The sequence below is a fragment of the Embiotoca jacksoni genome, unplaced genomic scaffold (genome assembly GCF_022577435.1).
Source record: "Embiotoca jacksoni isolate LCO1_2020_lvr unplaced genomic scaffold, fEmbJac1.0.p SCAF_12, whole genome shotgun sequence".
In the NCBI taxonomy this organism is placed as follows: domain Eukaryota; kingdom Metazoa; phylum Chordata; class Actinopteri; family Embiotocidae; genus Embiotoca; species Embiotoca jacksoni.
In genome coordinates, this window is record NW_027185252.1 from 11884187 (window position 1) to 11908212 (window position 24026).

Sequence of the window (24026 nt, forward strand, 5' to 3'; positions counted from 1 at the left end):
TAAAAGTTCAACTGTGGAAAAACTCATTATTAATGTCTCACAATCTGCAGAGAAAGAAACTCCTTGGGGAACTGTCTTGATAAGAGTATCTCAGAGGAGAGTGGAAATCTATTAGATAACACATTACCATCCCCAACATTTAGTTTCTTTTGAACTCCTAGATTAAGTTTGACAACTAAAATCCAACAAAGGGGACATCTCACTAGAATTGTAAATTTCCATGTGGATGTCAGGATTGAGCTCACCATGTCCTTTATGTCCAGCGAACAGCATGAGGTTGTCTTTGACAGCAGATGAATTGTTTGCGAGTGTGAACTTCAACTTGAACTCATAAAAGTAACTGAGGCTCGGGATGGAGGAGTAGGCTACAAAGGAGGTGTAACCAAACTCATCGCTTCCACTGAACCTGGCACGAGTTATATTGATGGCTGTAACAAAAACAAAAAAACAACAACATTTACAACATATTTAAATGATCATATTCATATGTCTGTTAGGTGGTCTTAGTTAAAGTGAGAGGTGTGATTCATCATCTCCCTCACAGGATACCAAAAGATGGCACTATTGCCCCACATTACAGAGCAAGGGTCGGTGAAATATTTTCTCTTCTGATGCTATTAGATGATGACCTGTTTTCAAATACTACCACCTCTTCAGTCCTATTCTATTTTCATTAGTAGCTGTTTAGGAAGGATTCTGGCAGGCAAGCTGCACTTCATACCCAATGCTCACAGTGGTAGCGCAATAATCCCAATGATATTCAATTACGATCTCAAGTTTACTTATTCAGAACACATGGTTGACTCAATAATGCTCTCTCTTGTATTCCATCTCAGCGTACCCATCTACTTGATTTCACACAGGGGACTCGATGGAAATTTGCCCACGCTCATTGAAAATTACACGCAGCTATATTTTATTTGTTTTTCTTTATAGTAGTGAGGATTCAAACACAAAACCGCTCTTTGTCACGGGAAACATCTTGCATATTCCTCTGCAGCCACAGGCGATGGCTAGGAGGGGTTCAGAACACCCCTGTGCGACTGCCCTCAGCTCTGTTTGGCTGATAAATTATTAATAAAGCTGCAAATGCTTCTGCTATCATCTCGAGCCTGCTAGAGCTGTATTTGCCTACTGCTTCATTGAATAGCCACATTGATAAACAGCTGCAGCTTTTTGATTTGATCTTATACATGATGACCTTTTAGCTCTGTAATAACAGAAAAGTTCTTTGACCTCATTCAGACCACATACACAACATCAACAACCTTGCGTCTACTGTGAAAGCAATGAAGTATCAGACCTTTTGTAGACTGAAATATTCAAATTACTTAAAACCTGTTAACATAATCTAATCAGGATTTTATTGAAACTGATTAATTCATAAAACTTACTTTAAGTGCCTTTTAAAATCTAATATTTATATATGTAGAAATAAACATAGAATCCATTTGATTTATCTATTTAAACCAGAAACAGCTTTGCTTTAATTCCTGAGTTATATTGTTCAACATGTAGCCATACTGTCACAGAAGTGTTGAAAAAGTCTTTACTTTGAAGGTCACAGTTTTGATTTTGCATATGCTGTTGATTTTGCGTCCACCCCACGTAATTATTCAAGTAAAACTCCCCGTCTAAGTGCTGGTGAATGTAACGAGTCGTTACTGAGCAGATTATTAACAAAGAGGCTTATGGATTGCCTCCATGAAATGCATCCATCTATGGATTATAGCACCACACTCTGTCTAATAACATTACAGAGCATTTCCACTTTGCTGTGTATTTGTGTAATGTGGTGCAAACTGACAAGAGCATCTGGAGAAAAACAGAGTGACATACAGCACCGGGTTGTGAAATGAATTCTGACATAAAACTGCATGTATATACTGTGTGCATCTTGGCAATTAAAGAGAAGCTGGGAAAACAACACTTCTCCTCAGTTAAATACAGATACTGTGTAAAGTATACTCATAGATATTTTCAATCTCAGAACTATGAAACGTTTATAAAAGCTTCACCGAATCAATACTAAACCAAAGCACTAACGGCCAAAACAATGCTGCTCAATGTTTAAGCACAAACACTGAAGCCCTTGAAAATCGATTGTATAAAATGCACAAATGAAGGCACCCCTGAGTAAATTACAGATTTTGTTGAGCTTTTTTAAAAAAAAAGAAAGAAGTAAAGCACTGTAACCCAAGCTGAAAACAGACATTAAAATATTGTCCATCTTCAAATGTGAATGTACGTTTTTTTGTTTTGTTTTTTGTTTTTGTTTGTTTTTGAATGTAAATAGTTAAGCATTATTTAGGGTGTGTGCAAAAGTCTGGGGCACTCTTCTATTTGTAAAGTCTCAGAACTTCCTTCTTGTTAGACATTAATGGACTCATTTGGACTTCTAAGGCACAAATTCATAATTGTCAGCTGATAACAACGCCTGTGCTGATACATGCTCTGACACTTCAAACCTTGTGGTAACACTCAACAACCATGCTCTAAGCCACTGACTGAGAATCTGAAAATGAAGCTAATTGATGCCTCGGAAGTCACGGAAGGCTATAAAAAGATATCAAAGCGCTTCTGGCTTGCAATTTCCACTGTCTGAAATGTCATTAAGAAATGGCAGTTAAAGGAAACTTTAGAAGTCAAGACAAGATCTGCAAAACTTTAAGATAAAACTGCACATCTGCAGGGTAGAAAGATAAAGCCAAAAATCCTCATATGAATGCAGTAAATCTGTGGAAAGGTTTAGCAGATGCTGTGCAGCGTTGATGCACGAGCAGGGTCTACATGAACGAGTCATCGGAAAGAAACCTTCACAGCAACATCAACGCAAAAGTCAGGGTCTAATGTACGCAAAGCAACATCTGGATAAGACAGAGTGGTATTGGAAACAAGTTCTGTGAAAAGATGAAGTTAAAAATGAACTCTGGTTAAAATCACCAAAAATATGTTTGAAGAAAAGGGAGCAGCATCAGATGAAAAAAACAACACCTTGCCTACCAGGATGTAAATATCATGCTGATATAAATATTCTGCTTTGGGCTTGTGTGGCAGCCACTGGCAAACAGTGCACGGATAGAGGGAAGAAAGGATTCCACTAAATATCAGCCAGTTCTGATGAAAGTGAAACTGAAAAGACGCTTGCTTCTACAACAGGACAACGATCGACAACAAAGCAGCCCTCCAAATCCACCATGAACTCAAGCTGAAAATCTTTGAATGGCCATCACAGTCTCCTGACTTGCACATCAGTGAAAATCGGTGGGTAGATTTTTAAACATACTGTGTGTGAAAAACAGCATAAAATATCTCAGAACCTGATGAGCTGCAAGAAAGAGTTTCCTCCATCAACAAAAGAAAGATTGCTAGCTGGTTAAAAGTAACAGAGCATTAACATTTGATGAAAGTCTCGTTTATTTACTGTCTGTATGTAATTTGACCAGGGATGCACAAACTTTGTAAATACGACTGCAAATTATAATGCACTAAAAATAGACTGCATTATGTAACTGCATGTCTACAATTGGTTGTTTTCATTGCGTGACGATGTCAAACCAGTGTCAGGTTTATTTTTCTTGATACGTTTTTCTTGCTTTGTGCTTTCAGACCTATCACACATCCTCCCCTGACTGGATACATTTGAAATTAAAATGACAGTCACAACCACTGGCTTGAGGATTTCAAAACTACACTCATATTTAAGACAGACACTATGGCTACATGAAAGAAAGTCTGGAAGAAGTTGTGCTATACCAAGAGTATATTGTATGTATATTTCAAATGCAGTATATTGTTTTTTCCTCGATTCATTTCTTTTTTCTTTAACAGGAGGTATGGCCAACTTGTGTGCAAAGGTAGGTGATTAATATTTCTGAGTGAAGACATCTTAAATATTCATTAATGTTTCATGAGCTCAACTCTCGAGGCATTCCAGCATCTCTTCCCAGTCTTCCCTTTCCTGCATTTCCTGCTTGTTCACAGACCACCTTATCTATTAAAGTGCACATTGGAACCAAGAACTGAAAATATTACATTTAAAAAAAAAAAATCATATTGCTCTTTCATCTGCCCTGGTAGACAAACAACTTAAGCTTTTTCTTAAACAGAGAAAAAAAATACAACCAGGCGACTATGCTATTACTGTTAGTGTTTTGCTTATGGCACCACAAGAAAAGTGCAACAAGTACCAAGTACAAAAAAAAGCCCCAGGAGGCAGGGGACCTCAGGAGTGATCAGTTTTAACTCTGATCTTATCTGATGTTATCAGGATTAAAATTCAAATGTCAGCCATGTACTTAGTGTGAAACTGGAAGGTTAGATTTCTCTGTTTGGCATGTGGGTGCTGAGATTCTGACAGGGGCTGTGGCATGGCTGAGCCACTTATATGCCAAGCACCCTGCTGCTGCTACAGTCAGTTTAGTCAAGCAAAACCTTTTGTTTCTGAGGACCCAGACCTGTGAAGCCCTGTTCTTTATGGCATTACTGCTTGGAAACTAAGCACATCAAACTTCACATGAAACATTACAGTATAAAAAGTTATTATTTGTTATCATTTCTAGGTAATTCTGCAGCAATATAGTAATAGAACGTGCCAAACTTTGGTGTGAACAAATAAGACTACTTTACACGTTAGCTCTCGGTGCCTGCAGGTAATGTTGCGCTTTGAGCTACGGACATGCAAACAGTGAAAATGGTATTATTGCAATGTTCAGCAGGTACCATATTCACCATCTTACTTTAGCATGTGAGCATGCTAGCATTTAAAAAATAGTACTAAGCACAAATTACCTTGTATAGTCAGAATTATTATTGGGCAAGTATAAATTTTGATCCGGAGATTGTGGAACACTCATCCAATATACTGAAATCAGGTGCTGGAATGACGCTGAGGAGTGAGCGTAGGTAAATGAAACATACCTAAAGCCCTCAATGCAATTCATTTATTAACAATACTGATAAAGAGCAATGTTCTCCAAAAGTTACTTATGTTGTGGTGTTAATAATTAAACTGCATCGGGAGCTTCGAGTTTGCCTAATTTACTTTCCAATCATTAATTAAATGACCTAGGCTTGCATTACTAAATTGTCCTGAACTTTTTGTGTGTAAATGACGCAGTGTCATACTCCGAGTTCTTGCACAGCTGGCTAGATTAATAAACCAGATGAGTAGATAAAAAGACCTTTGAATTGTTACTCCTTTATGTGTAATTTAAGTGCAATTAATTTGTTGTTAACCTGAGTTGCCTTTTATATTTTATGGCTGAGATTAGCTGCTGCGTCATGACACGGGCCAACTACCTGATTCACATCAAATTTAATAGAAAGGAGTCCGTTTAATCTTTATATGATTAACTGAATTGGAAGGTTGCATTAAAGGCTGTTTTAATTAATTATGTAAGTGAGATTAAATACGTAGGACATCCACAAACCTGTCTGTGGGATTTTGGATAGGTCTGTTCATGTGTCCCACAAAAATAGCCCTCGGTAGTCTGCATTGCAATTAGACCTGGTTTCAGCTGACGGAAATGCCAGCGTAAATTCCCCTTAAGATTGCCACCATAATTGCACTGCACGAGCGCGTCTTTAACGGCACACCCCTTTTGTGCCATTCCACCCTTCTTGGTGCAGGCGGGTACATTTTCAGCCATGAAAATAACAACTTTGCAAGTGCGAAGAAAATTGCTGGTACCAATTGCAAATACGTTTGAATCCGACCAGCTTTACACCGCTTTGAAAATAATGCCCTAAGTCTTTTTGTTTCTACTGTAAACAATAGAAGAAATCATTAATACTATTAACAGTTCTGGTAACACCTCGCTAAGGTACAGCCAAAGCCTGACATGTTAAGAAAAAAAATTCTGATTCACACTGCTGAAATTATAGATCTTATAAACTTTTCTTACAAACTCCTTTGGAATATTCAGCGAAGCAGCCACAAGTTTTGCTTTGATTATTTGACTCCGTTGCTGGAGGAATAGATTTCTGCCTTTTTCAGCAGAATTTAGTTTCATTAATCCCTTTATTTAAACACAGAATCTGATTTTACCAGCTGCTCAAGGCTCTCATTCACTAACTGTTTTCAGATCAGTCTCTTATTAAAGCTGTTAAATCTGCACTGGATTGTTCTGTGTGAAGATGTTTTGTGCAACACTCACGTTGGTCGCACAGTAGACCTTGTCTTCCGTAGGGGCAGAGACAAACAGCCTCCAATGGTGACTTTGGGATGCATGTGGCTCCATGACTGCAGGGGTTGCGCTCGCAGGCGGAGAGTTGGCACAGCCGGCCTGTGTATAGTTGGGGGCATTCGCAGAACCAGTCCTCGGCATCACTACATGTGTAGAGACATCACGAAGCCAACGGTGAAAATGGACAAATAAACGTAATGCTTGCACAGCTGCTTACAGAACACACAAGGAGAGGAGTGAGGCTAAAACAGCTGCCTGATTTGAAAAGATGTTCAGAGTAAATGTAATGTGTCCGGCCTGACGGAATACTTTTGATGTATGAGATTTGCTGAGACACAATGTGAGTGACTGTACAGATAGTGGTGGAGAAAACTATGAATCCTGTTGTAGATTTATTCATCTTAGAAGCTACAGCTGAGGCAGACGTTACTTCAAAAATCTTTTGGTGAAGGCAAACGCACTGAAAAACAACAGCAGAAAGCAGATGATTAGTAGCATGTCAGAAAACGTATAACCAGAATTTGTACAAGATTTTTTATGTCTTATTTCCTCGATTCCTATGCGTGTGCATCCTCCCTTGGCAAGAAGAGGAGGGTGATCTAGCATGCAAAGTGATATCCAGACAGGGACTTCATGAAATGCTCTAAGATGTGCACAACTCTGAAAGGTAAAATATCAGCTAGAGGAAGCATTGGTGGGGTTTCATATCTATAAATTAATAATGTGTTTTGAGCAGCAGCACTGAAGGATCTATTTTGCTCCTTGAGAAAATGGCTTTTGGAAATGAAATATTTACATTCTGTCATCAAAGTTGAACATTGTTAAATATGACATTGAGATACAAAAGAATGCCGTATGATGCAAAAATTTCTAGTGCATGATTTTGTACTTGCTGCTCAACTTCAAGACTTTTTAAGGCAGATATGATATACAGCTGCAGACTGCCGCTGCCAAGTGACCATTATTTTTAAAATAGCAGTCAAAGATGGAAAATGTCATACACTGAACAGAAGAGGCTTTGTTCTTTTTAAAGTCTTTGTCAAACTGCAAGAGGAAGAATCAAATATTTAATGGCACTGCACCTCCTGGTGTAGCCGTGTTGATTTGGTGCTGTGAGTGATGCTAATTTGTCTCTTGCAATAGCACTTGTTCGTGTTAAAATCTTGGTGACACCCAAAGACTGGGTTTTTCTCCAGAAGTGTCAGTTTCTCCCCACAGTCAAAAAACATACAGGTTCTTTGAAGTGTAGATCCTGAATTACTCAGAGGGAGTTTACACTCACTGGCCACTTCATTAAGTGCGCCAACCAGCACCAGGTTGGACCCCCATTTGCCTTCAGAACTGCCTTCATTCTTCGTTGCATAGATTTAACGAGGCGCTAGAAACATTCCTCAGAGATTTTGATCTATATTGACATGATAGCATCACATCGTTGCTGCAGATTTGGAGGCAGCACTGTCATGATGCGGATCTCCATTTCTCCCACATCCCAATGATGCGCTATTGGATTGAGATCTGCTGACTGTGGAGGCCGTTTGAATACAGTGAACTCATTGTGATTTTTAAGTAACCAGATGCTATCCGCTTTGTGACATGGCAGGTTATCCTGCTGTGGTCATCAAGGGATGGACATGGTCACCAACAATACCCAGGTAGGCTGCATTCAAATGATGCTCAACCCTGCCGTTGGCCATCTGCCTGAAGGTTTGATGTGCTGTGAGATGCTCTTCTGCAGACCTTACATGTAACGAAGGGTTACTTGAGTTACTTTTGCCTCTGTCAGCTAGAACCAGTCTGGGCATTCTTCTCTGGCCTCTGCTTATTAATAAGGCTTTTCTTTTTACCAAGAACACCACTGCTCACTGGATGGTTTTAAAATTTCAGCCAAATCTCTCCAAACCCGAGACACCTTTCCTCCCCATTCTGATTCTTAGTTTCAACTTCAGCAGATCTTTTTGACCATGATGCCCATACGTGCCTAATTGTGTTGCGTTTCGGACAATTTTTGACTAATGAAATATTTGCTTTAATGAGCAGTTGACTGAATGTACCTAATGAAGTGGCAAGTAAGTGTAGGTGTAAATATGTTTGTCTGTCTTTGTGTTCTGCTGGGATAGACTAGGATTCAGCACTCCACAGCTCTGAACAGGAAAAGAGAGTATAGAAAATAGCTAGTAGGACAGGTAAACAAATTAAATTCAATCCTCTCGTTGATGTAAATGCTTAAAGTTATGACATCCCCACATGTATTTCCTGCCAAAATAAATCCTAAACTTCCATTTATGTGGAGTTTTGTGGCTTAGTTGAGGATGTATTTATCTAGTTACATATTTGTATATAAAAGAATATTGACCACAAAACAATTCACTACCCTCTCTGAGTAAACAATAATTCTCTTGCTCTGAAAGCAGCTCACAATTAAACGGAAAGGGAAAAATCAGTTGTGTGTGAAGACATCCTTTTGCCTTTTTTTAGAGAAAATGTTGCTCCTTAAAAGCATTAAAGAAACAATAAAGCAAAGAGTTAACCTGTTTAAGGGAATATAAACCATTAAAATGAATTATTGAATGACTTGTGTATAAGCAGTAAAAACAGGCAGCAGATATTTTTGCCTCCACAAAGGTAAAGAGTAGACAGAGCAGGGGAAAGAACACGGTCGAAAACACTTGAGTTTCAATTGGCTTAATCACAAACATGACGTGTGGGGTGACAAAAGGTTATTTTAATTTGCCCGAGGCAATCACTTTGATTACCAAATTGTAGAAATGTTTGCATGCTAATTTGAAAATGTTAATTATATCTGACGCCATTCAAAACAGCACCGCTATGGCACATAGCACATAAATTATTAAAGAAGACATACATTTTTAATATAATAAATACCAGATAAAATGATGAATAATTGACCGGTTATCTTATGATATCCCTGTCAACTAGAACAATAAGCTGTGCAGTCACATGTATTTCTCAAATTTCATTCCTTGTAAGTTATTTACAGACCACTTCTTTTCAAGTGCTTGTTGGTATGCAAATACACTTCTTCAGTAATGTACTGATGAAGCTTAACTGCCATGAAGTCTTCAGTTCTCTGGATGAAAGCATTTAGCCCACTTCAGCCTTTGTTAAAATAGAAAGGACCACTGGGTTTAGCAGATATTATTTATAGAGACGAACTGCTTTGGTACTGAAATGCCATTTGCTTTCCAGCATTATAAAGAGCCAATTGGACACTTTATACTACAGACACTATGATTCTTTGTGGGTGGGAGGGAAAATAATTTAAAAGGCGACTTGTCCCTCACTCAATTATTTGTAATTTGAATTTTATTATGAGCAAAGGGTTGAAGAGAAATTTAAACATGGCATTCACCTGACGTACTCAGACTCATGTTTGAACAGATGACTGTTCAACATTTCTCTGACCTCTTCCAGGCACCCGTGCAAACATTTCCTTGGCGGTGAAGAAGGGTGATGTCTGTTAAGTCTCCATCACAGAGTCTTTTGAAACATACTGCCATAGAAACGCATACAAAGAGGATTCTTTGAAATAAAATCCTTATAGGGAGGGGGTATAAAGCGTGAGGGAACTTTTCTCTTGGGATCAGTCAATATTTCTCCGGTCCAACCTAGAACACAGTGCACTCAGCAGAAAGCTGTGCTTTTCTTTGATACTTTTTAAAGTACATCGGCATGTTTTAAACTCCATGCTTTTTAAATATGCCAGTGTATTTAGTCAAGTTTCATTATATATTTCTAAACTCCTGACAGGATCTGAAAATAAAAAATATTTCGTATAACTCAGAATATTGTCCTTTAATAAACTGAATGCACTTTCTCCGTTTCTCAGAAATAAAGTTGTGTTACATATATCAAGATTTCTTGACATATCTGTATTTCTGATGAGCAAATAACTCTTTAACCAGCAGCTACTTGTTCGACGTTCAATAAAACTCAGATACAGGACATAAAGGAGTAAGGACCGTGTGCCAGACAATGTGCTCTCCACTGCAAATGTTTCAACTGAGACTGTCTTTGTATTTCGACAAACACCACACTCTTAACTGAACAGGTGACAAATCGACTACAGACCCACATTTCAAATGACAGGTGAGTGACTCTTAAAAGTCCCACCAACCTCTAACTTGTTACGCTGACAAACAGCCGATCAATTAACAATAAGACAAGAAGCTTATATTTTAACATGTGCATCAGAGATGCTGTGACTCAAACAAACTGTGTGTTGTAGACCTGTGAGTGAAAAACTGGGGAACACATGTTTTCAGAAAAAGCCACCTGCATAGGATGAACATCTGCCTGCACACACATGACACATTTACTTAATCAGCTCTAGTCTTTGATTGGTTCCATCAAGTCTAATTACTCTTATGTTTTGTTTTCTCACCATCACAGAATATTTTTTTTGTGCCTCATCTCTGATTTGGATGCTTATATTGCAGTAAAAAAAAAAAAAGACTTGCACTGTACTGATTACAAAAAATTACCAAGTCTTTTACATTTTATAATGTTTACAAGGTGCAGTTTTGTCTACTAATTCATTTTAAGATATCATTACAAACTAACATACAGTTAAACAAAATTCCAAAATCAAACCCTCTTCAGTATACTACCCTTGGGAAATATCTACTTTTCCATGCCAAAATATCTTCCCAACAGTACACCGCGGTATACAATGTATAACATATGTGGTTTCTCAAGCTTTTTGGAAGATGAGCTCCCGACTGTCTCAGGCGAGATGAATTTGAACATAAAATTTAGTTTTAGGTTTAGTCTTGTAGAAGTTTTATCCAAACAAGTTATAAAAATAGGCAAATTTAAATAAAAAAAGCCAGACTACCTCATTAATTACCCTAGAAGTACAAACCAACTAAGAAGTAATGGATCACCCTTTTTAGTGCATATATTGCAAGTGGGCATAATCAACCTTTTTTTCTTTTGGCATGATGGGAAAGTTTTCCTGGGATAGCATTAATCCAAGGAGAAAAGAGTCCTAATGAAGCTGTTTTTCCTTGTGTCGGTGAAAAATAAGATACACCTGTGTGTAAAACCCACATTTGTGTATCTTATCTATCAGTCACTTCCTCACACTGTCTCCTGTCAAGCTCTCAATGCGATTTTCTCTGACAGTTAGCTTTTTTCAGACTGTCTTTTTGAACTCATCATCCATAGCAGCCATAATTCCTGTCTGTTTGGCAGATTTTCTCCCTGCTTCATTTCTGCAGTAAATACATTGCCTCCTCCGACGAAGCAACATGTTAGACGAGCCATTAAAACTCCTGCAGGTCAAACTTAGCTAAGGAATAAGTTTGACCGTTGACTATCTCTGAGAGACTCACAATAAACAGACTTCAAAACACGTGGCTAGTCGAGCAAAATTAAGGCTAGCACTGCAGCGGAGACCATTACACTGGCACTCTCTCCCTTTAAAAACTAAATACAATACCATGAAGATGTAATTATTTTGTCCTAAAATATGACAACTCCTACTTTTTCCAATCCTCCCAAAATATAGTTTTATATTCTTGTCAAAACACACATCAGTGGCCTACATCATGCGTGGCATGTATATTACAATGAACATAGCCATTGCAGATTATTTTAAGTCAATCCCACATGTTCTGTCTGGCTGCTGTAAATACTTGTGCCACTGGAGCACCAAATCTGTCCACAGTCAACAACAAATGTATTCCTGCTTCAGTAGCATCTGCTAAAACGTCAGTAGCGGGAACTTTCTTATCCTTTTACAAAAAAACTACAACTTTTTTGTGGCCCATTTTTAAAAGAGAGACTTTCAATCAGAACCACTGGGCTTGGCATGCCACAAGCAAGAGTCAGAAAGTACTAGGAAACTAATTAACACATTCTTGTTTTTGTTCTTAATTAATTAATTAATTCAGTTGATAACAAGAAAGTAATGGCCAACCCAATACTTAAAAAATTCACAGAAATAGACACACCACGATTAAATCTCTTTCTGTTGTATGTCATTGGAGTCAGAGGTCTAAATACAAAAATCTGGCTGTAACTATTAGAAAACTTGCAGACATATGGACTGTTTCTGCAGGTTTCTTTATTGAGTTGTGTGCAACTTGTCCACATTTTAATAATAATGTCATTATTATCAGTTACTTCTAAGTATGTCAAGGTCACACAGAGACTCATTTTTTAGCCAAGCAAATGTATACGTACATGTAAAAATAACTTTTAAATATCATTTGGCTAAAAAAACACCCTCTCACAGTTGTTTTGAATGTGCTTGTCCTCCAAAATTCAAAGACACAAATGCAATAAACTCCGTAATGAGCAAGTTTTCTCAGGAAATATTCTTCAGGGACTGCAACTGCACACAGGATGGTAGCTGTGTTTGTTTCTCATGGTGAATTAAAATAATTGTTTCTCAGGCCTTGAGTTATTTGAAACTAGTATAGCTGGAACTCTGATTAAGATAAAATTGGCTTCAGTTTCTTCGTGAAGAACACCTGCAGCCAGTGAAATGGAGCATTCACCGTTAAGTGGAGGATTGTGTGCCATGGAAGCTGGACCATCACCGAACGAGTAAGGTGCCTTCTCTACTGCAGCCAATTAGCAAAAAAAAAAAAAAGATCTCCACTCTGAGTGTGAATATACTGTATGTCTGTCCCCTACTCAGTAACAGAGGTGGATCTATTTATATCTTTATCTGTGTATCAATCTGTTTTCTTTTACTTCAATGAGATCCCACAAGCTCACGTTCTGATGAAAACACTAAAGCAGCTGTAATCAATATCTTTATATATAATAAATCAAGACGTTTATGAGAAAGGTGTCCCTCCAAGTGGCAGACCCACAGAGAATTATTGTCCGAGGCTGCAGTTACCCTCCGTTCAGTGCCTTTCAGCTAAATCAGTTTTGGGTTTAATGGCCAACAAATTTAGGGTTTTGGGTCACTCTCAATTCCCTTATCAGCTCTCATCAACTGTACAGCGAGCAAGTTCGCAATTTCACCTTAAATAAGTTGTTTGACATTTTGGGCAATATATTCTTATTCGCTTACTTGCCACATGTTAAATGAGATGATTGACAACACACTTTCATGTTTGTAAGGTAAATACAATATGAAGCTACTGTCAGAAGAGTTTAGCAGAAAAACTGGTGGCAAGAGGAGACAGCTAACCTAACTCTGTGCAAAGATAACTAAATTCACATAATAGCATTTTTTAATATCCTAATTCTTAAATCTGTACAAACAGCAACAGGGAAATGCACAGATTCAAAAATGTTGCCCCTAAAAATAAACATCTGTACACTCAATAAAACTGTGAATATACAATACATACTTTGGTACAAGTGCAAAACAAGCTCTTAAAAATGTACATGTTCGTACAAAATAGACTAAACAAAACCTGAACCTTGCTGGGTGCAATAGACAGTAGGTCTCAATTCTATGCCCCCCTGCCCTAAACACAGACACCCTGCAGGATGTTGCCACCTGCTCCCACAATTGATCCATTGCAGTCACCGACAGAGGCACAAAGGGATACTATCAGCCTCGACACCCCAGCAGGAGTGCAAGTCACTTAATTTCCAAATGCACCCACCACAACTAATCACAAGTACAACTGTAGCCTACATCTGTGTGTGGATTACATGGTAAGGTTTGTGCAGTCCTATATATTTTCAATCAGGAGATGATGACATGTTGCATCTCATTACAAGCTGTCTTGATTGTATAGATAAAGATATTGATGTTTTACTATGATAATATATTCTTCTCTTTTAGTCTAGTGTCCTTGTTTGTTAAAGGTAGGTAGGTAGGTAGGTATATACTTTATTAATCCCCGAGGGGAAATTTTTTTAAAGATCAGTACTTATGTGTGTGTATCTCTCAGAAACGATTTCAGTTTTAACATCTCCATCTGCTGTATTTAATCTAATGGCAACTGTCTGTGCAACCTGCTGCTGAGGTTTATAAATGACATGGATAACAAGCCTCACAGAGCTGATACTGAGGGCCACAGTCTTCAGGTGCTGATTGCCTGGCTTTTTACACTCATGTCACTGAAATACTTAATATGTATGTATCACCCACCAGCCACAAGCCATTATCCCCTCAGGTTTAATATTGATATTTCTACATGCCTAAATGAACAGACAACCACATGAAAAGGGGACAGCGCTGAAATCACCCCAAGTGAACCCATGATAAAAAAAAAAAAAAATCCTTATTCATCCTATTATGTTGTGGTCGTGCAATCCAGGGCAACTGGCACAAAGAGCAGAGCTCTGTGAACTCTTTTGCAAGGGGAGAACTGAAATTGCCTGGCCCACTCTGTCGCACATGACAAGCCAATGTGACCACGATGCCACTGGCTCCTAATTGGTATTCTTAGTGCTATTCATATTCCAATATTCATGGTGCCCTTATTCATTTCCTGTTTAAAAAATGCAACTGTTAATTGATAGTGTCATAATACAATGAAGAACACATTTAGAGCAACGATTTCTGCAATTACCTAAGGTGATAGAGCATCATGTGTAGTTAATGCATACTTAGTTAATCACACCCTACTTACCAGCAATTTTGCTGGTAAGTGGGGTGTGATGGCAGTCTGATGAGCTAAACTAGATAAAGAAGAAGGAACAGAGCCTCACATATTTAGTCCAGCATGAGAGCCTGCCTTTGTCTTTACTGGGAAGTGAAAATATTGTAAAATTCACAAAAATGGTGTAAATTTTGTCAAGAAAAGCTTAAATGGCATATACAAATTTACTTGTAACAGGAGTCAGATTGACAGGAGTCAATTTATCAGTTTTCCAAATAAAAAAAACAACTATTAATGATCTTTAATTATTTACTGCATTTATTGATCAAGAAGGATTTGTGAAAAGAGTCTCTTCTCAAGGGTAGTCCATTATTTAAAATAAGAAAATTCACATTCTTGACATTTAGCTACTGCTTTTACTTATTCTTTTTAACTATTATTCACAATTATGTTTTCATTGGTGTAAATTCACCTGAAACTAAGAATCGTTTGGGGGAAGGGAAGGGGGGGGGCAGTTGTACTAGCCGGACCAAGATGCAAATACAGTAGCTATAAACCATCTTAGCACCTTTGATTCCAATATTTTTTTTTTTACCAATGCTAATTAAAACAGTTGGTGAAATATCTTTAGCCATTTAATCTGAAAAATGTAATTGTAATTGTAATCTATTAGTTTGTCAATATATAGTACGCCTTTCACATACAAGTAGTCATGTAACGATGAATAGTGTAAAAATATCGATTACAGCTGCTTTAAAATTTTAGATCTAGATTAAGTTCCTCTGGTGGAAACAGACATTTGCCAAGATGTTTCTTTATCTGCATTAAATGTCATATAATGTGAAAACTAAAATTGTCAGCCGGAGGTGAACTGAGCAGGAAGCTGAAGAAAACCAGGGGAAGATCAACAAATAACTGACCTTCCCTAATGTGCTGACTGTTCACAGAACTATTGCTGTCCTGCGGGAGAGCAGGGGCCATCCCAGTGCAGCCTCAATTTCCTTTTCACCTGAGCCTCTGCTATTGCACATTTATTTTGTATTGTATATTTCACTGGTGTTATGTTACAAACTCACTAAGAAATCAAATTCTATTCATTGAAAAATTAATCAGCTTGCAAAGTTGTATATAGTTCAAAAATAAATGGGTTTTCTGCAGAAATACAGGGGTATGCAACCGTAACTGACTCGCCTGTTCAAAACTTCACCAACAACACTTGAATGTTTCATAATGCCGTTCATTTTGGCTAGAAGACAAAAAAAATAATAATTTTAAAATAGTAGAAATTGCAAATTCAAATCATCCTTAAAAAATGCTTCATGCTGTGATGAGTATTATTCATAGGATTTTTTTCCTTCTTAATGTGATTAATAATCAGTTCATAAAATTTTTCTGCTTATACGCAGTCCAATATTTTACTGAGCACAGTTACCCTCGAGCAGGTCCACACTGAAATTAGTCCAATGTAGATAAGATAAGCTTGACAAGAGAACAGCTCTGCATTAAGAAATGGTCAGCGCTATGGGAAAGCAGCTGCCAAACTGTCATTTCACTAGCTGACTGGCTGAGTGTGTGCTCAAAGCACACAGTGCACAGCTCCATTCATGTTTTCATAGATTGGAAAAACAATTTAAACTGGAATATGTATATATTCCTACAGTGGATAAACTGCGGCTCTGACAGTCCTGGTTCGTATTGAGCCACACCGGCAGGAGGAAACGTCAGGTTACACAGCAGAAACGTATCCAGTAAACACTCCTTCCTCCGGTAACACTACTTCTAATCAGCTCATTTCTGGAGTCCTCTTTTGTGTGCCATGTATGATTATAACAGTACAGTACTGTACTGTACTGTACTGTATATTAGAGACAGTATTTTATATTCTTGGTGGGTTTCAAGTTCATAGGTGGTTAAGCAATATTTAATTAGGGCAAAAGGTGTCCGAGTACCTGACACAAGTTCCTCCGTTACGACAGGGAAGGTGTTGGCAGACAGGCGGGTCACAGTTCTTGATATTTCTCCCTCTCACCGCCTCTCCCACCAGGTAAATCTCCTTTGAGTTGACCTGAAGTTCCCCGATACAGCCAATGAATCTCCTCTCTCCTTTCGCACTCCCGTCATGCATCTCCCAGTGGGATGAAACATCCCCGAGAAATATGGGTCCAAAGGTTCCCTGCAGAAAACGTGAGAAAGCCGGTGATCAATGGTACCGTTGAGTAAATCGCACTAAATCCTCCAATACATACCTCCCCTTGAGTGCATGCTTTCCAGTTATAAAACAGGTTTTAAAAATCAGAGTGTGTAATATATGACCTCTATTATAACATTAACAGGATGCTAATTTATATTAACGATGAATAAAAGAGATTTAGACTATCAGCTAGTGTTACACTCTATGGCCTAATGTGGTTTAAATATCCTCAAGACAAGAAACTATGGTAATATTGTTTATTTATTTTTACTGTTAGCATTTTTTTCCTTTTTAAATGTTTGCATAGATTTATTATTTTAAATCCTACAATCCTTCTTTTTGGTAATTTGCATGTGAAAGGATGGAGGATAGGAGGGGAAATGAGTGTTCATGGGCATTTAGAGATACTATATTCCATGTTAAATGTGTGATTGACTGATTGACTAAAAATTAATACTGAATTACACAAAAAAGAAACTGAACAAAGTTTTTTTTTTAGGTCTTCTGACACCATATGATAATACAATGAGAGAGAAGTAGAATATCTTAAAAATACCACAAGCTTTCCTTGACGTGCAAGGTAATTGGGTAGAATTAATATAGATAAATTCTGTGAACTTGCAGCGTATCCTACCATAACGGTCAATTTAACATGTATAATTGTATCTGCTACCAATGTAGCGCTGCATAAGAAATGTAGAAAAAAAAAATCATTCCATATTAGCATTAAATTGTATATTTCATTCTCCCGGTGACCTACAGTTGTTCAAATGAATATTGAATACTACTTTCTATTTAGAAGGTTTAAATAACTTTCATTCAAATACCATGCATGGTGATTAATTTTATGAAAGATAAATCAACTTTTATCACAGTTGCACTACATATTCTTTTAATAGGATTCCAGAATAAAAAACAAAAACAAAGAGGTTTTCTGTATCATGCAATTAAGTTCTATCATTTACACTGTATTTTGTAATATATTTTCATACTAATTTCTATAATGAAGATTACTTTAATTAAGATGTACTGGGCTGGCCACTAAACACTGAAACAAAGATATTTCCTATTTCTATGGCTCACTTCATTCCAAAATGAGATTTACTTTGTGTACTGACTATCCTCACTATCCCAGTTTAAGCTTGATAGCATCAATAGTTATTTTCTATGACATCAAGTGCGGTTGAGAAAATGAATATGGGATGCTGTGTGTAAATATTCTCAATCATCCAAGTAGTGTTCAATCCAAGTGTTATCCAAAGGCAACTGGACTAGCTTGAGTTTCTTGAAAATGTTTCACTTTTCATTTGAAAGGCTTCTTCAGTTCTAACTGATGGGGTGGGAGTCCCTGGCTCTTAATTTGTTGTAAGATAGTTAACACCTTGACAGTTGTTGAGGTCACATGTGAGACCCACCAGGCCATCCTGTGGGCCATTAGGGTCCTATATTGTGGATGGGTATTAAGCTTCCTGGGAGCAGATCTCAGGACTCTACTGCAAGAGGCTGATAAGTATCATAGATTAGCTGCTCTGTTTAGTGACACTTGTTCCAGTTTGTCCTTTGTCCTTAAACTGAAGATGGACTGGTGAGTCCTATCCTGAGGAGTTGGCTCTCCTGTTTTGTGTCATGTGCTTGTGAAACGGTTGTTTTGTTTCCTCTATATGCAAATCTTTGCATTTCTCGTGGCATTGAACTAGTTACACTACTCGGTCGGCTTATGCCCAGGTGTTCTGTCCTTGAGGGGGAAAAACGTCGGTGCACAGGGATGCATACATGGGATGCTTTATCTAAAAATTAAAAAAAAAAAAAAATCTTATTTATGTGGGTCTTTTTGGTTTACATTGTATTTTTCCATGTTCTTCAATAAAGTGAAATTGTACATCTTCAAAGTTATGTTGAAACGTAGATGAACACCAAGAAGAGGTCAAATTACCACATTTTCAGTTTCATATCTGCCATTACAATGTTTGAGCATTCAGGCAAAAATGTATGTCTTTGATGTCCCTCCAGTGTAACGTTCGCCACGTCCTGCATGACGGCGCCGCAGGAAAAGTGTTGGACAGCTGCAGTGGGGGTGTTCAGTGGAGGTACACTGAGGTGTTAGATCAAATAGTCATTCAGGAGGCTGGCTTAATGCAAGCTTTAAATGATATAACTGCTTCACATTTGAAAGCCTATAAAAAGCCACGGATGACAGGGTTCACAGGAACGCGTATGCAATGTCACCGCAAAGTTAAGGTCCCTGAAAGTATCTTTACCAAAGCAGAAGATTCTCATAAAATAAGCAGCTGTGGCTGGATACTTTTACAATGAGCTAAACTGTATTTGTATGTGATACAACCGGCCATGGGCCGCTGGGGCTGCAGGAAGAAGATGGGCTGATACGGTGGCTTCAAGTGTGTTTGCCATGTTTATGAGAAGAGTCCATTTGAAAGACCCACTTATGTAATATTCACGAGTTTGTAAGTGGACTCACAGCCCTGAGTTCACAAGCAGCGTATGCTCATTTTTGAATTTTATTTGACGGCAGCACAAGTCAGTGAGGCATCTATATATATCCTTATTATATGTCAATATGTTCCTTTTAGTAAAAATCTAAAATTTAAGAACAATTTAAAAATATTTAAATTTTAAAACTCTTTTCGCTGATGTATGTTGGCTTCCAGCCTAAATTGCCATGGATACAAGCCATGACTTGTTTCACTGGTCTGCAGTCAAATATTCCCATAATTACTGTAACCTTAGTGACTACACATATTACATCCTTAAGTTACTTTAAGTTTACCATACTAATTTATATTGCTTATGAAGCTGTACAATATACTGTGGAAAGTTACTTCAGTTGGAGAAATGACAGAAAACTATTTTGGGACTGCAGCATCAGTTTTTTTTTTTATCATTATTATCACTTTAACACTATATTACTTAGTTTTTTTATATATTTATATGTATAAACTTTAAGTAGCTCTTTGATTATGAATCATTTGAATTCCTACCTGCCTCTGTTTGATGGCGAACAGTTAGTGTAACAGTGTCTGAGTAACCTGCAGCAGTAGAGTGGGAAGTCTGCTGTGAGTTGGTGCGCACTGTCTTGCCATGTTAGTGTCAGTTAAAGAAGGTTATTTAAAGAGAATCTATAGCCCGCTTATTACCCACAGCTCAGAGTGAGTGGTGAACACAACCGGCCAAGAAATCCGGGTTACATTACTTATAATTTGACATGTGGCAACTTTAGAAATAGATGTGATCAATGTTTCCCCGGCATCTGCTAAGCTATCTGATGAGCCTCAGCAGTCTGGAAGTGAAAGGAGCTAACTCCATGATCTTTCTGAGGTCTGCAACCGGGCTATGTAAGAAACTTTACTTTCAAACCACACTCAAGTTCTTCTCTTGGTTCACAATGTCAGATCGAGTCAATTTTTTTTTTACAAAATCACACATTTACTTCCAAGGACAACTTTTATTACTGTATTCCAACAAATTTAGATTCATTTTAGATTTCTTTTGTTTTCTACTGTATATAACTTAGATAAAATTGCATAATGCCCAACTGTCAAATCAAACTAAGTTTTGTTTAACCTGACTTGAATTTAATTGGTGTTAAGTGCTATTAAAAAAAAACATTCATTAATCACATCTTTAAACCCCCTAACACAAGCTGGCAAAGGTTAACCTGCCACCAACGTGGTGTTTAATTGGAGGAAGGATCGTGCTTGTGTCATTAATGCGTTATTAACAAAAAAGGGGAAAAAAGAAACATCTTGGCATCTCAAATTAGAAGACCATAAATCACACTGAGGGAGGGTGTGTGTGTGTGTGTGTGTGTGTGTGTGTGTGTGTGTGTGTGTGCGTGTGTGTGTGTGTGTGGGGGGGGGGGGGGGGTGGGGGGGGGCACGTTGAGCCAGTGGGAAGGTTGAGCCCCTCTGCATCTTTGAATGTAAAAAACAAAATTATTAATTTAATAACAAATATAGGGGTTGTTAATCAAATTAATGAGCCAGAGTGAAACGACCAGCCTGTGATTAACACGCGAGAACCAGCTTAATGCTGCTCACATGTTGTGAACATCTATTGCAAACATTGTAACAGGTGCGCATGTTTTTAATGGGGAGCTTGTTCTTCCATTTAAAAAGCAACTGCTGTTACCTAAAACATTGTGCTGGACTGGCTTTGATAACATATAATCTACTCGTGATGTTGCTGTTATGTTCTCTCAGAAAGCATTGTTTGTCTCAAGTATGTACAAAAACATATTCCCAGGCTACACTCTGACATGAATGCTGGATTTGTACTGTTTACCTCATGATTGTCACAGTGAAATGTCAAATAATTGGAGAAGTGATAACTTGGTTAGCTCAGATAATAACACTCTATGTACATGAATAAAGTGACAAATAACACTAATCCAAAAACTGTGATTCAGTAAGTGGTTTGTGACATTTATGAACATAGCAGTGTATGGTTGGAACAGTAGTAGGTGAAAACACTCTGGATGTAAATAAATGACATTTGATGCATTGCCTCATGAAATGTTGGAAGTCATGCATGGCAAATTATAATACAATTTTAATTAACTTTGTAATATGTCTAAGGTCAACTGTGTGTGAAAAGGAAAAAGGCTTGACTATGGGTTAGAAGAGGACATTTAAGATAATGGTTGTACAAAGGGTTGACTGCAGGTAGGTCAGGGTACCTCTGACACAGGGTGTGACACGTACTCCTCAAGACGCTGAGCCGTGCCATTATCTGCTGCTATTTCAATCACACATGACCCTCCTTGTTTGCCAACCGGCAGATTGTATCTGTTAAGAAAGAAGACAGAGAGACCAGGGTTGGTTAGAAAAGGCGCTCCACACAAAATCTGATACTCACAAATAATCCTACAAAGCATGAAAAATATTCTGATGGAGAGACAGTCAGACTAGTCACAGTGAAGAAGCTGCTAATGTGACCACTGAGAATATTTCGTAAATGGACTATGTATGACTCGGTATACATTAAACATAGTTTTATGAGAAACTTTATACACTGGTAGATTGTGCTGGAATCAATGGTGCGATTGTATCCCATGCTATCACTCAAAACCCAGGAGAGACAACAAAAACAGAGAATGTTTTCCTTGGTCGGATTTAAATAAGAGGTCCAGAAATAAGCTTTGGCTCAGTGCTGCGGTGAGATTCTTTAAGTTGTTGTGTTACTCCGGAAATGTGAAATATACATAATGATGCAATGAAGACTGTAAAGTCACCCAAGATAAACCATAGACTGAGATAACAAATCATAGACAATTTACTATGGCAACAATAACAATAACAACAACAACAACAACAACAACAAGGAAACAAATCAGCCACACAAAAAAAAAAATATATGATCAAGGGTGTAAGTGCTGATTATGTCATTCAGGATTAATTAATGATGAAAATGAGGGCACAAACTGGTTATATATTATAACCCTAATGAGAAGGTAGACAATTTTATAATTTGACCCCCTGTGTCTCTCTGGGGAAATATACAATTGTACTAGTCATTAATGTTGCAGCTATAATGTTAAGTAGCTGGTCTACTTGTGTCATATTCCAGCTCTGGCAAAGTCAAGCGATTCCCTCTCACCAATTCATCATTGGCTTTATGCTGGCAATATACAATAGAAGCCTCTTTCCAGGGCTCTGCATTATGCAGAAGGTTGTACTGTGCACTCCGCACATGAACACGGTTCTGTTAGGTAGTAATCAACATGATCCATTTTTTGTTCCACAGGTTTGTTCACTGTTTGCCTGTAAACACACAACACAAGTAATATGTCGCCTAACTGCAAATCTGATTTTGCAAAAATCATTCATCCATTCTTTGTGATTGCACCAGTGTTTGATAAGGACTAACTCTGCAATGTCTGCTTTAATGGCCAGATGGAAACAATCAGGGCAATCGCTCTCCTGCTAATTTGAAACAGCCTTCCAGGACACTTCCCGGAGGCAATCACACGCGTGCAACTTCAGGTAGGACTAATTACAGGTATGGAAATCGCGAGAGCTGCTTTATACACACTTATACACATGCTGATAAATTAAGGCACATTTGCGATTGCAAACATGAAAGGCAGCCTAATGTCCAGAGATGACATTCATCACCATTCTCAGGGTGTCCAGTGGGTTCTTGAGGTCAGTCTTATATTAGCACAACACTACCTGATCAGTGAGAAATTTCAGGAAATTACACAGCCCCGCTGTTTATTTTACAAGTTACAAGAATAACAACATCCAAATGAAAAAGACTAAAATGATCCAATATTGCAATACACATATCTGTGCAGCAAAAACAGACTGAGGTATGAAACATCAGAACATTATTACAAAACTGTGTTGCCGAGGGCATTTGACGCATATTTTGGTGCTTACAACAGTAGCTTTTTATACGTGCTGCTAATGCTGCAGAAACTGTCCCTATGAGACATGGAAAGCATGCTCACTAAGCAAACAGGATGATGCTACTTGATGAGCTCTCGTGAGCACATTGAATGCTCCACCAGGCTAATTTACATTGGTCCAGCTCTAAGGAAAATATGGCTATTTATAAAGATGACTACAACTACTTTACTTGGTCTAGTAGCTAAATAGCAAGAAATATGCCCTACAGCTCCACATCAGCATCATCACCACACAAACACAAAACCACAATGGATTTTAATACACAAACAAACATATGAACGAATCAGAAGAAAAAGAGGCCGCGGTTTGAGATGAAACGCGATGTAATTTCTTCTTGGGCTCCCTATGTCCCATTCACTGCTGGGTCTCATAGGACCAACAAATGCAAAGTCCCAACTTGAGGTAAACAAACAAAAATGTATAAATATTTCATTTTCTCCAAACACACAAAAACACAATATGGCTGTGGTAATTTTTACTTACTCAATCATCATTTATGCATTTGTTCATCTGGCTAATGCTCTAATCATAAGTGATTTGTCATCTCTAACATCCTCATTTAGACTGTGTCTGCCGTGTGACTAATTCAGGGCAACTGCATTACAGCAACTTTCCTAAGGATCATCACTGAAATATTACCTGCAATGTTAAGGGACCCTGCAAATATTTTCAGCACTGC

The 24026-nt window shown here is 37.9% G+C and overlaps 1 protein-coding gene across 1 annotated transcript in view; it reads right to left on the minus strand.

The window, feature by feature from the left end:
* Positions 1-24026, minus strand: part of eys (eyes shut homolog) — a 137719-nt gene that overhangs the window by 7128 nt on the left and 106565 nt on the right. Inside the window, exons 41-44 of the mRNA XM_069144847.1 lie at positions 21613-21721; positions 16678-16901; positions 6159-6331; positions 246-428 (exon numbers count right to left, since the gene is read on the minus strand). Coding sequence (XP_069000948.1) covers positions 246-428; positions 6159-6331; positions 16678-16901; positions 21613-21721 — 689 coding nt within the window. The remainder of the gene's footprint in view (positions 1-245; positions 429-6158; positions 6332-16677; positions 16902-21612; positions 21722-24026) is intronic.